The sequence below is a fragment of the Rattus norvegicus genome, chromosome 9 (assembly GCF_021556685.1).
Source record: "Rattus norvegicus strain SHRSP/BbbUtx chromosome 9, alternate assembly SHRSP_T2T, whole genome shotgun sequence".
Lineage (NCBI taxonomy): Eukaryota > Metazoa > Chordata > Mammalia > Rodentia > Muridae > Rattus > Rattus norvegicus.
The window spans coordinates 5,157,003-5,172,666 of NC_141542.1; the positions used below are offsets into that span (position 1 = coordinate 5,157,003).

General features: G+C 43.9%; 1 protein-coding gene, 1 non-coding gene and 1 pseudogene across 2 annotated transcripts in view; all 3 read right to left on the reverse strand.

Annotated features, from left to right (window-relative positions):
- Positions 1-7,112, reverse strand: part of LOC148003245 (uncharacterized) — a 37,126-nt gene extending 30,014 nt beyond the window's left edge. Inside the window, exon 1 of the mRNA XM_087568226.1 lies at positions 6,627-7,112. Within this exon, the coding sequence (XP_087424352.1) occupies positions 6,627-7,074 (448 nt within the window). The 5' untranslated portion in view covers positions 7,075-7,112. The remainder of the gene's footprint in view (positions 1-6,626) is intronic.
- Positions 7,113-7,134: 22 nt separating this feature from the next.
- LOC120102558 (5.8S ribosomal RNA) lies at positions 7,135-7,287 on the reverse strand. Its single transcript, XR_015630013.1, has one exon. It is a non-coding gene; the product is annotated as a 5.8S ribosomal RNA (ribosomal RNA).
- Positions 7,288-7,804: 517 nt separating this feature from the next.
- LOC148003246 (18S ribosomal RNA) lies at positions 7,805-8,813 on the reverse strand (annotated as a pseudogene).
- Between the last annotated feature and the right edge of the window lie 6,851 nt (positions 8,814-15,664).

The following is a 15,664-nucleotide window of genomic DNA, read 5'->3' on the forward strand; positions in this document are numbered from 1 at the left end:
TAGACCATACAATGCTCAAGAAGTAGGAAGAACAAAATGTGTACACTTCAGTCCTTTCTAGAAGGGGGAGAAAATACTCAAGAGGGAGGGGAATATAGGGACACAGAGTGGAGCAGAGACTTAAGGAAAGGCCATCTAGATGCTGCCCCATCTGTGGACCTATCACATATGCAGCCACCAAACCTAGTCAGTATTGCTAATGCCAAGAATTCCTTATTGATGGGAGCTTGATGTGGATGTCTCCTGAGAGACTCTGCCAGAACCTCACTGATTTAGACAAGCATGCTTGAAGCTAACCATCAGACTCCATGGGGACTCCAATGAAGGAGTGAAGGAAGAGCTGAAACGGTTTGCAAACCCATAGGAAGAACAACAATATCAACCAACTAGACTTACCAGTGCTCCCAGGGATTAAACTACTAACCAAATAGTACCCATGTAAAAGCCTTATGCTTCAGTTGCATATTGAGCAGAGAACGGCATTGTCTGGCATCAATAGGAGGAGAAGCCCTTGGTCCTGTGAATGTTCCTTTCTCCAGTGCAGGGAAATGGCATGCTATTGAGGTATGAATGGGTGGATGGGAGGAAAACATCCTCATGAAAGCAGGGGGTGGGTTGTGGGAGAGTGGGTAACTGGGCAAGGGAATAACATTTGCAATGTAAATATATAAAATATCAAGTTAAAAAATGTTACCACTGCTCTTAATAACCCTATATAAGTTTTTAAAATCCACTTGCCAAAATTCTTACTAAGTCTGTTTTGTGTTCACACATGGACTATGATGGATTAACACCATATCTGGGAATATCTTCTCAATATTAGATATAACATCTGAATATGTGATTATTTATATCCATCTTTTGTTCAAGAAGAATCCGATGCCAAAGAAAATTTCCTCTTTTTGATTAGCATGGAAATTATATTCAAAATAAGCTAATAAAATAAAGGATACCTGAGTGTATACACATTCACATACATATTCATATATATGAATGTGTGTATATATGTATACATGATGTAGGCCTCCTTCACAGGGAATCTAGGCCTTAACAGTTCCCTCAGGCTTACACATTGCATCTAGGCCCTCATGTTTTCCCTAGACCTTTAACAGCCAGCAGCTTTGCCCTCTGAGCCATCAGTCTACAGAGGAATCATAGAGAAACCTGTCTGAAAAACTAGGGGAGGGAGACAAACAGATTAACAGATCGCTCTCTCTCTCTCTCTCTCTCTCTCTCTCTCTCTCTCTCTCTCTCTCTCTCTGTGTGTGTGTGTGTGTGTGTGTGTGTGTGTGTGTGTGTGTGTGTGTGTGTGTATTCAACTGAGGAGGCACTGACAAATAAATGTTTGCCTCTGTAAGGCAGGCCACCCCAATACTGCCTTTCCTTTTCCTTAGTTTGTTTGGTTTATTCCAAGTTAATTGTATCTGTTCCTTTAATTTCCTCTTCATTTCTTTCGTTGAGTCGGGGGTCTTTGCACATAAGCCCTAGAAATCAGTACCTGGATCAGGTCTGCAGCCTGCCCACAGGGTTCTACCCACCTCCACCTCTCAAGTGATGCAATTAAAGACATGCAGCACCGCACCTGGCTTCTTTTCACTGTACATTTACTTTAGTTCCAAGGTTCATTCAGGTCTGAGAGAGGAGGGAGGGAAGGAGGGAAGAGAGATAGAGAGTGACAGAGAAACAGTGACAGAGAGGGAAAATTGTAGGTTATTTTTCTGTCTCTTCAATCACTGTCTGTTGTTCGCCATCTTGGCAACAATGCCCTGAAACCCTACCTTGGGTAAGATCAAGCATAATGGCAGCAACCATATAATTCCTGCTTAGTCACACTGAACACCCCAGTCATCACTACTTGTGGACAATTGTAAGGGGGCTCCTCAGATCTAGAGAGTAGTACCCTTGAATGAAATGAGAAGCACAACAAGCATTATATGTTTTGAAATATAAGATGTGGAAAGAACTATATGTGTAGATTTACAGACAGAAAGACAGAGAGACAGACAGACAGACAGACAGACAGGACGGACAAGACAGATCAGGACAGGACAGAACAGGACAGGAGAGGAGAAAAAAAACAAGAACACAAACAAAAACTCAAAATGGACGTCCGGTTCCAAATAGTCTCTGTCTGCACTGTCGCTCTAGTGTTGGTGGTTCAGCTTATAAAAGCTTATACATGGATGGTTTTGGGAAATGCTGCTGGGTGTTCAGTTCATGTCCAAGATTATTGCGGGTAACTAGACAACAAAGAATGCAGTTAGACTGACTTCTACAGTGTTTGGTTTCTGAGTGTTATCACACAGAAGAACCTACCAGAATATGTAATGAATTCCGGCAGTAACAGCAGAAACAACCAATGAGAAAGTGTCCTTATAATATTAGTAACTGCAACAAAATGGCAGACTAGCTAGGTAACAGTTACCTAGCCATTAACTAATCTGACATAGGCCTTCTTCACATTGCATCTAGATAGGCCTTCCTATCTTCCTCTCCAGTGCTGAGACCAAAGTGAGATCAAAGTCATGCATCACCATGGGTGCCTTCCTTTTCATTTTTTTCTTTCATTCTAGGAAGTGTGTGTGTGTGTGTGTGTGTGTGTGTGTGTGTGTGTGTGTGTGTGTGTGTGTGTGTATAGAGAGAGGGGGGGGAGAGGGAGAGGGAGAAGGAGAGGGAGAGGGGCAGAGGGAGAGAGAGCGAGAGAGAGTGCTCTAGAGAGAGAGAGAGAGAGAGAGAGAGAGAGAGAGAGAGCGCTTTAAAATCAGCACTCAAAACTTTTTTCTTCCTATCCCTATCCCAATCCCCCCCAAACCAGCAGTAAAGCCACCAGCACCAGAGACAGAGGAAGATGAAATCTCTAGTCTGAAAAACTAGAGGAGGGAGATAAACAGATCTCTCTCTCTCTCTCTCTCTCTCTCTCTCTCTCTTTTCCTCATAATTTGTTAAAGTGTTCCCTTTGTGCTGTGTGGATTCTACTTTATTAAGCAAGTTTCACATCGTACTAGCTCCAAAGAGGAGTCAACAATCTCTTGGTGTGCAGGCAGTTGTTGCCTGGTTTAAATATTTTTTGGTGTGTTTGTTTGCTTGTTTGTTTCAAAACCCAGGACCTGCCTTCATTCAACAGATCCAAACCCAGTTCTCCAAGGGAAAAATGGAGTCAAGTCCGAAGTCACTGGCATTTAAGTCATCTGCCATTGACAGTCATAGGAGATGGGAATATCGTGCTTTCTCCAATGGAGATTTACCTGGCTATTCATCAACCACATATAAGGGCAGGCCTGGGGTAGAACGGGGTGGTGGATGGGGAGGAAGGATCTGGAAAGAGCTTTGCGATGGGAAACTATGATCAGAATGTTGCACAGAAAACAAAATTTGTACTTTAAAAAAAAAAAAAAAGCTCCCGATACCTATCCAAAAAGGAAAGGAAAAAAAAAAAACCGACAGCAGAACTTTACTAACTGCAAATGTTCCATCTCCCTGTTTCCAACCACTCCACTCCCAGATAGTTAGATGACAGTTTGCACTTCTGTCCCAGTTGTGCTATCGAGGTTAATAAAAGGGGAACCACCTCTGTGGTTATGTTTTACACACACGAAATAAAATAAAAGGAGTGGATAGACATGCCTGGCATTTTAAGATGCTCAATTTCTTTGCAAGCTTTATTTTGTTTCATTCTTTTAAAGGTTTATTTATTTATTTTCATTTATATGAGTACACTAAAGTCCTTTTCATATACACACGGAAGTAGAGTACACGGGATATCCCTTTGCAGAGGGTTGTGAGCCACTATATGGTTTTTGTGGAATGAAACTCAGGACCTCTGGAAGAGCAGAGCAGTGAGTGCTCTTAACCTCTGAGCCATCTCTCCAGCCCTTCACAAGCTTTATTTAACTAAACATTAAACATGAATCAGAAACTCCAAATCTTATAAATATGGTCCAGATTAAGCCTTACTTAGAAATCCAGAGCTGGCAGGGTGAGGCTGGGTGTCGGCGCCAGCGCCGACACGGTACCGAGAATCGGGCGAAAGCCTACAGGATGAAAGAAACACACATACACACACACAGGTTATCTTGTCAAGCCAGGAGAGGAAGAGAGGAAGAGAGAGAGAGAGAGAGAGAGAGAGAGAGAGAGAGAGAGAGAGAGAGGAAGAGCAGAAGGAAGAGTGAGAGTGAGGAAAAAGAGTGAGAGTGAGAGACTCCTGTAGCTTTATTCACCACTTATATACCCAAGTCTCCAGGTAGAAAATAACTGGGAAGCACAGCGGGAAACCCTGGCTCGTGACTTCGGTAACAAAAGACCAACTATGAGACCCGAATTAATTAGGGAGAAATCCCAGAAGACCAGCCTAAATCTCCAGGATAAAGGCTGAGGAAGCAAAAGGCAGAAGTAAATTGACCACCACCCAGGTGTGGTCCAGGTGTGTTGGTTCCACATGCATCAGCCAGGCTCAGCCGAGGTCATGCAGTGGAGACACTGGGTGTTACTACTTGGTTTTTCTTCCTGTGCCGTAAATACATGGGAGAGGCCTCTGTCCAACAATCCCAAGACTTTTACTGTGGCCATACAGTTACAAAGCGGCCAGGCCCAAATCCAATATGGCACTACAGCTGGGATTTGAGAGTGAGCAAAGGGAGTCTTCCTCTTTCCCTGAGGGTGTGCTATCAATTCCATTACCATTTCCAAACAGCTGGGTGTGAGTCTAACTAAGGTTTTCTTCAGTCGTTTGCCATGAGCCATAGCACTGAAAGGACAGCGAGGGATCAGACATTCACAATGAAATCATCACTCACTGATTTCAGGCAGAAAACTTGCCCCCCACCCCCACCCTAAAGAGGCACCGCCTGGCTCAACACTGAAGCAACATGCTAGGGCAGCAGCAGTATTTCCCTGACAGACCTTCAGGGACATGCATGTTCTCAGCCCTACCCCACCCCCTCTTAGCTAGCTCCTGTCCACCCCTCTCCCTTCCCCTCACATACAGGGAGGAGGCCTTGTGTGTGTGGAGGGGGAGAGATGGAAATATCTCTTGAGAGAGAGTTCGGGTCTCCCAAACAAATAAATAACTGGAAACTTCATTTATTTCCTTTATTTCATTGAGCATACAGTGGAAGAGGGAAAAGTAACAGGGAAACTAGGCCAACTGGTAGAGCTCCTTTCATTTTGTTTCAAAAAGGAAAAGTCAAAGAAACAACACTACCTGGTTTTCGTGAAAGGAACAGAATGGTAAAAGTTGAAACATCAGCTCGCCACTTAATACTTTGGCTTTTAATAAAAGGGCCAACAGATCTACCTCCTATTTGGTAAAAAAGAGAATAAAAACCCACAAAAACGTTCTGTCAGCCAATTTCCCTTTAAACCTCTGTTAAACAGGAAGACTACTTTTTTTAAACATCATTTTAAATATTTAAATATGTATTTGTGTGTGTGTGTCTCTGTGTGTGTGAGTACCTGTGTGTGTGTGTGTGTGTGTGTGTGTGTGTGTCTGTTAGTCTGTCTGTCTGTCTGTCTGTCAATGTCTTCTGTATGGAGAGGATGTGCTGTAATACTCAGGGCCGGTGATCCAGGGCCCACGGGTGATGCCACACCGCCTCCCCAGTCACCTTCCCCTCAGGGCCTTCCCAGAGGTCCCATAGCCTCTTTTGGCGCACCACCAAGGTGGAAGGGCGCCCAGAGGCAGCAAGTCACCGACGGGGGGGGGGGGGGGTGGGCAATCACCCACCAACCCTACCCCCGGTCCCACCCGGGCGCCCCCACCGCACCCCACGCCTGCCGCTGGAGCGCACGCGCCGCTGGACTTAGGAGCGGGGACAGTGACAGCGGGATGAGTGGAGGGGGAAGAAAGTCGAGTGGGTGGAGGGGTCGGGAGGAACAGGAAGCGGGAAAGATCCCCTGGGACCACTGGCACAGCTGAACCCGTGCCGCTGGGTTGAATCCTCCCGGCGGACTGCGCTGACCCCACCCGTTTACCTCTTAACTGTTTCACGCCCTCTTGAACTCTCTCTTCAAAGTTCTTTTCAATTTTTCCTTACTGTACTTGTTGGCTATCGGTCTCGTGCCGGTATTTAGCCTTAAATGGAGTTTACCATGGGCTTTGGGCAGCATTCCCAAGCAACCCGACTCTGGGAAGACCCGGGCCCGGCGCGCCTGGGTCCGCTACTGGCCTCACACCATCCACGGGCTGGGCTCGATCCTAAGGACTTGGCCTCCCCACAAGCGGCGCTGGGGAGTGGGTCTTCCGTACGCCACATTTCCCGCGCCACTGTGGCACGCAGCAGGGATTCGGCGATGGGCTCTTCCCTGTTCACTCGCCATTACTGAGGGAATCCTGGTTAGTTTCTTTTCCTCCGCTGACTAATATGCTTAAATTCAGTGGGTCGTCACGTCTGATCTGAGGTCACTGTCGAGAGGGGAAGGAGGAAAGGAGGGCGCGCGAGCTGCCGCGGGCAGACAGACAGAGAGGAGAGCAAGAGGGTGCCGGGGTCCCAGGGGGGCCTGCGACCTCTCTACCCCAGCCAGCTCCCACATCGGGGGCAAGTCGTGTCAGCGCACAGACGCCGCGGCGTCCTGCGGGCTGGCGCCCGAGCGGTCGGCCCCTGGCAGAGGGAAGTGGGGAGGAGAGGTACCTGAGAAAGGCGCCGCGGGTGTGGTATGGCCCCCACCCCGTCCGACACTTGCAGGTCGCTTTCTCCGCGTGCACGCGTGCACTGGCGGGTGCACGGCTGCGGTGGACGCACCGATCCAGTGGGCAAGGCCCACCTCCCAGACCGGAGGCACGATGACCGACCCCGGGGACGCGGCCCTGCTCGCGCCCAGGCACCCGACCGGCCCACGCCAACGTGTCCACACGGTGGGGAGAGCAGGCGAGGACGGGAGCGGGAGCGGCGGAGCGAGCAGGAAGGAGCCACGAGGAGGGTGGCTGGCGCACAGCGCCAGTGGATGGGGAGGATGAGGCCCTCTCAGACCCACCGGGCACGGACGACCACCGGACGCCGCCCATGTCTGAACTTCTGGAGACCGAGGGCCTAGGGGAGAGGCCCTGCGAGCAGAGTCCCAGCCGCGCGACGCGCCCATCCCCCGTCCCACCCCTGCAGTGGTGGCGAAACCGCAGGGGGGTGGCAATTGATCATCAAGCTACTCTCAGACAGGTGTAGCCCCGGGAGGAACCCGGGCCCGCAAGTGCGTTCAAAGTGTCCATGATCAATGTGTCCTGCAATTCACATTAATTCTTGCAGCTAGCTGCGTTCTTCATCGATGTTCGAGCCAAGTGATCCACCGCTAAGAGTCGTATCGATATCTGGGGTGTGAGTGGACTTGTATGGGTGCTAACAAGGGCACCAGCTCCCCCGCCCGCCCCTGCTGAACCGGAAGAGAGGGGCCAAAGGCGAGGTGGTTCCACCTCAGGCCGGCCAGCGGGAAACTAAAGGATACATGTGAAAAGAAAAAAAAGACCGGGTCGGGAACAGAAAGGCAGGAAACACGGGACATGGGACGCCGCAAACCCAGCACCCAGCGGCGGCGGGCAAGGGAGGAACTGTCGGCGGCAGCGGAGGAGGAGGCGGGCTCAGGGAGGTGAGGACAGAGGCAGAGGAGGGAGAATGGAGGAGGTCCCTCGACGGACCATACCAGACACCCTCCCCGCACCTCTCCATAACAATCCCCCGCCTTTCCCAAAACACTCACTTGGCCTCCTGCTGTGGCACATGCCACATTGGCGACCCGGACCCGGGGACGCGCCTCCTGGTGAGAGGAGGGACTCACACAGGCCCAAGAAAGGACCAGACACCCCCTCGGCCTTTTCCATTAATGATCCTTCCGCTGGTTCACCTATGGAAACCTTGTTACGACTTTTACTTCCTCTAGATAATCAAGTTTGACCTTCTTCTCAGCCCTCCTACAGGGCCATGGGCCTATCAGGCCTCACTAAACCATCCAATCCATAGTAGCGAAGGCGGTGTGTACAAAGGGCAGGGACTTAATCAATGCAAGGTTATGACCCGCACTTACTGGGAATTCCTCTTTCATGGGGAATAATTGTAATCCCCGATCTCCATCACGAATGCGGTTCAATGGGTTACCCTCACCTGCAGGCGTAGGGTAGGCACAGGCTGAGCCAGTCAGTGTGGCACACATGCAGCCCAGGACATCTAAGGGCATCACAGACCTGTTATTGTTCAATCTCAGGTGGCTGAACACCACTTGTCCCTCTAAGAAGTTGGGGGACGCCATAAATAGTTAGCATGCCAGAGTCTTGTTCATTATCAGAATTAACAGGACACATCGCTCCACCAACTAAGAAAGGCCATGCACCACCAACCACGGAATCGAGAAAGACCTATCAATCTGTCAATCCTGTCTGTGTCCAGGCCGGGTGAGGATTCCCATGTTGAGTCAAATTAAGCTGCAGGCTCAACTCTTGGTGGTGCCTTTCCGTCAATTCCGTTAAGTTTCAGCTTTGCAACCATGCTCCCCCTGGAACCCAAAGACTTTGGTTTCCCAGAAGCTGCTTGACTATCATGGGAATAACGCCGCTGCATCACCAGTCGGCATCTGTTTAGTTATGTACCCCCATTTGTTTTTCTTTTTCTTTCTCCATTTCTCTTTCTTTTTCTTTCATTGGGGGAGGGGATTTTTTTAATTCACATTTTAAATATTATCCCCTTTCCTGATTTGTCCTCTACAAACCAGCTATTATTTCCCCTCATGCCTCCTGTTCTATGAGGGCAGTTCCTCATTCACCCACTTACTCCTTCCAACCTGCCCATTCTGACAGTTCCCTACACTGGGGCATCAAGCCTTGACAGGACCAAGGGCATTTGCTCCCATTGGTGCCTGAAAAGGATATCCTCTGCTTCATATGCAGATGGAGCCATAGGCTCATCCTTGTGTATTCTTGGGATGGTTGTTTAGTCCATGGAAGATCGAGGGCAGGGGTTTGGTTGGTTGATATTGTTCTTCTTATGGGGTGGCAAACCCCTTCAACTACTTCAGTTCTTTCTGTAACTCCTCTTTTTGGAACCTTGTTCTCAGTTCAATGGTTGACTGCAAGCATTCTCTCTCCCTTCTTCCCTCTGTCTCTTCTTCCCTCGCTCCCCACACCGCTCTATGTTTGTATGTTTGTGTGTTTGTGTGTCTCTGTATATGTGTGTGTCTGTTGTCTGTCTGTGTGTCTGTCTGTATGTCTTTCTAAGTGAATGTCACTTTTCTTTTCTTAGATAAAGTGATGAGATAAGAGTCTTACCCAAGCTATGCAAATACTTCCTTTAGGCTGAGGCCAGAGTATTTTTTCCCTCTGTTCTACTATTTATAGACCTAATACTAGGAGCTTCTAGCCTCCATGTAATCCAACCTTCCAAGCTGACTGATTCAATATGGTTTCTCTTGGCATCTTCATGTGTTGTTCTGCTTGGACTCACATTAACTTGGACAATGTGTTACAATCTTCTGGATCCTTCTAATTCTCCAGCTTTTTCTGTTTTCCCCAGTGAATAGTTTGTTCTCTCAGAACCTGAATCTGTAAAAAGATGTCCAGAAAACTTCCACAAACACATGCCACACACCACAACTTCTCTTTCTTGCTCTACTTCTCTCTGTCTTTCTTTTGTCTATTTTTGTCTCTCTTTCTCTATTATTGTGCATTCTCTTATTCCTAAGCTGTTCTCTTGTGAATTGGGCATATTTTATCTGTGATACATTCTGTCACTTTTTTCTTTGAATTACTACTTTATCTGGCCCTCAATTATATGACACTTTTAAACATGGCTACTTCCTTATATAAACTAACCTTACAATGTACAATCATTTTGCTAATATTTATCTACCTAGTTCTTACCTGGACCTATTGGTTATAAAGAATTAACCTTTCAGGATGCCTATATTTATGGCATAATCTTTCTGACCTTTCATTTATGATGTCCTGTGTCTCAAAGATGAGGGTATTAGAATAAAATTATTCTACACATTTTCTGAAGGTTGAAAGATTCAACTTAAGTCTTATTCTATGATCCCATTAGCAGCCATCAGTCCAAAACGCAAAATCACTAAAACAAATCCTAGTTGCATCAGGTAGGGTGGGAAGATATCCCAGTGATTAAGCAGGCAGGAAATGTTAGAGAGACATGGGCTATATTTATGGCTTGCTCAGCCTGTGTTTTTATAAAAGCTAGAACAATAAACCCAAGAGTGGGACAACCTACAGTGAGCTGGGCCCTCCAACAAAATTATTGATCAAAAAAGTGCCCACAGGCTTTTTCATAGGACAATCTTATGAAGAATTTTTTCTCAGTTAAGATTTCTTCTTCCAAGTTATCTCTAGTTTTATATCACATTGATAAAAAACCTTCCTATATAGTTTGTAGGTGAGAGTTTGTGGATGTATATCTCTAAGCTTGTGTAGTGAAGTGATAGCATTAAAATTTTTTCAAAAGAATGGCTATTAATAACGTGTGTGTGTGGGGGGGGGTGTGTGTGTGTGTGTGTGTGTTTCTTTAATCCCGCAGGCTTTTGCCTGATTCTCGGTACCGTGTCGTTGTGGGCATTGGGCACCGACAGTGTATGTCAGTGAAATTATGTGTGTATATGTGTTTCTGCATGCCCACAGATATTATATGTATCATAATAGGGTATTAAAAAGGACAATGACTTAATCTAAAGAAATGCTTTAGATTATAGCACACACCAGCAAGAAAACATTTCTTTTTTGGCATGGGGTAGCAATTGGGCTTGCAAAAATAAATTATGAAATTTACTAGGAAGAGTGAAATAGCTCAGAAAGTAAAGATATTTGTTGCCAAGACTGCTAAACTTGGTTTGGTCCTTGGGACATACACAATGGAAGGAGGAAATGAATGCCATAAATTGTACTCTGTCATCCTGTATCCCTGTCCATATGTGTGTTCTGTTTCTCCCATGTCTGAAGCAAGAAAAAAGTTACATACATGGAATTTCTGCCTAGTATTACAGAGCAACAGAACATAATATTGAGAATTAAAAAAAGAATACATACATAGTTCATATGAAGGCAACTTGGTCTTGCAGAGATAAGCTAAACAACCCCTGGATACTATAAGTTCAGACTCATGAACATGTATTACTGAGATTGGTGAATCAAAAAACTTAAATATGGGGCATGTAGATTCCAGAGACTTTTCCACAGTGGAATTGTGTAACCAGGGTGACCAGACAATAGCAAATGTATTTGTATCACTTAGATTTCTAGGAACCTTTCCTTGCATGGTAGAGGAATAGGCATCTACACTGAAATGTACTATATGTAACTAGAGAAATAAAACAAAATGTTCTCCTTTATAACCAAATCAGAAATATTATTAGGAGATTCCAGGTTTCTTAGTCACATCGTGAAATAGAATCAAGTGACCTTGTTCCAATATGATATTCTTCGTTCTTTCTGTGATATGAGGTAGAGGATGAAAAAAATACCCCAACAACTTGGGTTTAGGGTAATATATTAGTTGAAAATGTCAAGTGTATGAGTCCAAGGGGATCTGACATCCATCAGGAGTCATGGAATACTTCCACTGGTCTCCGCACAGTGGTTGCCTGTGCAGGATTTAGTTGCTGAATCAGCACTCATTTTTCAAATTTAGAAGACATCAAAATATAGACAAGAGGAATCATCCTCATATTCATTTACAAAGCACCCCCACAAGTTTTCTATTGTCTTACTTGGAAAGGATAAATTTAAAAGAGTAAAACAATATTATTATACTCAAGGAAAAGGCTTGTGTCAAAGAAACAAAACAACAATTAAAGGCAAAAGGCTATGTTTCCAATAGAGTGACTATAAAGAAAAGAAGTACACTTTAAGCAGCAATTCTTGTTATCTTCTTCAAATTTACGGAGCATGGATGTTATAAAATGAATGATAAGATAGAATAACAATGTAGGGTTAGAAGCTAATTGAGAGAGGAGCAGAAATTAAAATCAAAGCAGCTCAGAGCATCAAAGAAGCCTGTGGTAAAACCAAATCTGCAGCAACACAATTGTAAGCAATACCCATTATGGAAAAGTAAAAGACAATTCAAAAGGCACATAAATGTATATGATGGACACTTTTGTCAACTTGGATTTAGATGCCTCTAAATCTGGAGGGGTTTGTCTCCTATTGTTGTTCCCCTTCAGAAATATGAAGTAGATTGAATAATTTTACCCTCTTTGTCTTAGTAAAAAAAAAAATAAGGCCAAAAAATAATTTAAATTGTAAACATGTGTGTGTGTGTGTGTGTGTGTGTGTGTGTGTGTGTGTGTGTGTGTGTGTGTAGAGGGGGCAGTTTCTTTATTAAATTATGTGTGAATATTTTCCTGCATAGGGTTGCCTGTGGAGGCTAGAAAAGGAAGGGTATTGGATCCCTGAAACTGAAATTACCAGTGATTATGAGTCATCTTGTTGTTTGAATCTAACATGGGTCTTCTTCAAAAGTAGTACATCTTCTTAACTCTCCGTCAACTCTCCAGTCTCCTGTAAAAATAAGTTAAAAAAATGGTTTCTGTTGCCTAAAGACAAGGAGTCTGAATGAATATAATGATTCTGGGTTATTTTTAAAGATGAAATTCATTATGGTAGACAATGGGCATAATATATCTAAAACTAAAAAAAAGATAAAGTGCAAACAATAAGGAACAGTGTGCTGTATGAGAGATGTTGCAGGGTAAAAAATGACATGAAACTTTCTAAAGAGGCTTGAGTCTGCTTATAAGGTCACAGTACTTTATGTGTACATGTTTGTGTGGGAGCACATGTCTCTGCAGTTGCATGTCCACAGGTGTGAATAAGGAGGCCAAAGGTCAATACTGGGTATCATTCTCAGTCACTCTCTACTATATTGATTTTGTGACATGGTCTCAAGCTGACCATGGAATTACCAATTTAGCTAGACTGGGGCTCTGTCAAGCCACAGGGTTTCTTTCTTCTCCATTTCACAGCCACCAGGATGATTAGCTTGGAACACAGTCCCATGACTTTTTACATGTTCTCTGGAGACTGCACTCAGATCCTCATGCATGTATCAGAAATAATTTAGCAGAGGTGCTACCTCTTTCTGGCAGTGGCCATGTCGCTGCTACAAGGAATAGCATATGAATGCTTCAGTGACAGGATTCTAGTGTGGCAAGTCCATTTAAACCACTTCTCAGTTGACAAGGGAAATTTGGTGGCCTTTATATAAGCCCCCATTCCCTCCCATACCCTCCCCCACACAGGTATTCCACCTATACATCCACTTTAACCCTCCCCCCCCATATTCCCCTGCAGTGGGGGTCCAACCTTGGCAAGACCAGGGGCTTCCCCTTCCCCTGGTGCCCCAACAAGTCTGTTCTCTGCTATATATGCTGTTGGAGCCCTGGATTATTCCATGTATAGTCTTTTGGTACTGGTTTAGGCTCTGGAAGCTCTGTTTGGTTGGCATTGTTGTTTTGATGGGGTTGCATGCTCCTTCAACTGTTTCAATATTTTGTCTAATTCCCTCCAAGGGTCTTGTTCTCAGATCAGTGGTTTGCTGCTAGCATTGACTTCTGTATTGGACATCCTCTGGATGTGTCTCTCAGGAGAGATCTATATCCTGTTCCTTTCAAGATGCATTTTATTACCTCATCAATCGTTACTAGTATACATATATATACATACATATGTATATACATATATATACATATACATATATACATATATGTACATACACACATATATATATATGTCCTTTTAAGGCGTGGGAGCATCTGCATTTTGGTCATCCTTCTTCTTGAGCTTTCTACATGGTAATAAGAATGGATCAATTTGTATTCTTCTACATGCTGACCTCCAATTTGTTAAAAATGTTAACTTTCTGCCATTGGATGGTTTTAGCTCCTTTGTCAAAGATCAAGAGACTATAGGTGTGTGGGTTTATTTCTGGGTCTTCACTTCTATTCCACTGATCTCTCAGTCTGTCTTTGTACCAATCCCATACAGTTTTTATGACGATTCCTCTGTAATACTGCTTGAAGTCAGTGATGGTGATTCTCACAGAAGTTCTTTTCATGTTGAGTACAGTTTTCGCTATCCTGGGTTTTGCAAATTGCTCTTTTTATCTCTATAAAGAATTGAGTAGGGATATTGATGGAGATTGTATTGAATCTATAGATTGCTTTTGACAAAATGGCCATTTTTACTATATTAATCCTGCCAATCCATGAGCATGGAAGACCTTTCCATCTTCTCAGTTCTTCCTCAATTTTTTTCTTAAGAGACTTCAAGTTCTTGTCATGCAGATCTTTCGTTTGCTTGGTTAAAGTCACACCAAGATATATTATATTACTTGGGAATATTGTGAAGGGTGTCGTTTCCTTAATTTTTTTCTCAGCCTGTTTATCCTTTGAGTAGAAGAAGGCTACTGAATTGTTTGAGTTAATTTTATACCCTGGCACTTTGCTGAAGTTGTTTATCAGGTTAAGTAGTTCTCTGGTGGAACTTTTGGGGTCACTTAACTATACTATCATATCATCTGCGAATAGTGATAATTTGATTTCTTCCTTTCAAATTTGTATCCCTTTGACCTCTTTTCACTGTCTGATTGCTCTGGCTATGACTATTAGATTGAATAAGTAGGGAGAGAGTGGGCAGTCTTGTTTAGTTCCTGATTTTAGTTGGGTTGCTTCAATTTTCTCTCCATTTAGTTTGATGTTAGCTACGGGTTTGCTGTATATTGCTTTTACTATATACAGATATGGGACTTGAATTCCTGATTTTTCCAGGAATTTTATCATTAAGGGGTGTTGAACTTTGTCAAATGCTTTTTCAGCATCTAATCAAATGACCATGTCATTCTTATTTTTGGGTTAGTTTATATAGTGGATTACATTGATGGATTTTTGTATATTAAACAATCCCTGCATCCCTGGAATGAAGCCTACTTGATTATGATGGATGATCATTTCGATGTGTTCTTGAATTCCCTTTGTAAGACATTCATGAGTATTTTTGCATAAATAATCATAAGGGAAATTGGTCTGAACTTCTTTTTCTTGGTTGGGTCCTTGTGTGGTTTCAGTATAAGATTAATTGTATAATCTTATTATACAATTTTTAATTCATAGAAGGAATTTAGGTGTGTTCCATCTGTTTCAATTCTGTAGAATAGTTTGAACAGTATTAGTATGAGGTCTCCTGTGAAGGTCTTGTAGAATTCAGACCTGAATCTATCTGGACCTGGGCTCTTTTTGGTTGGGAGACTCTTAATAACAATAACTGCTTCTATTTCTTTAGGAGTTATGGGGGTGTTTAAATGGTTTATTTGCTCCTGATTTAGCTTTGGTACCTGGTATCTGTCTAGAAAATTGTCCATTTCCTCCAGATTTTCCAGTTCTGTTGAATATAGGCTTTTGTAGTAGGATCTAATTTTTTTTAAATTTCTTCACATGCTGCTGTTATGCCTCCCTATTCATTTCTGATTTTGTTAATTTGAATACACTCTCTGTGACCTCTGGTTAGTCTAAGGGTTTATCTATCATGTTGATTTTCTCAAAGAACCAGCTCCTGGTTTTGCTGATTCTTTGTATACTCATTTTTGTTTGTACTTGGTTGATTTCAGCTCTGATTTTGATTATTTCTTGCCTTCTGCTCCTCTTGGGTTTATTTATTTATTTTTGTTCTAGAGCTTGTAGGTGTGCTGTC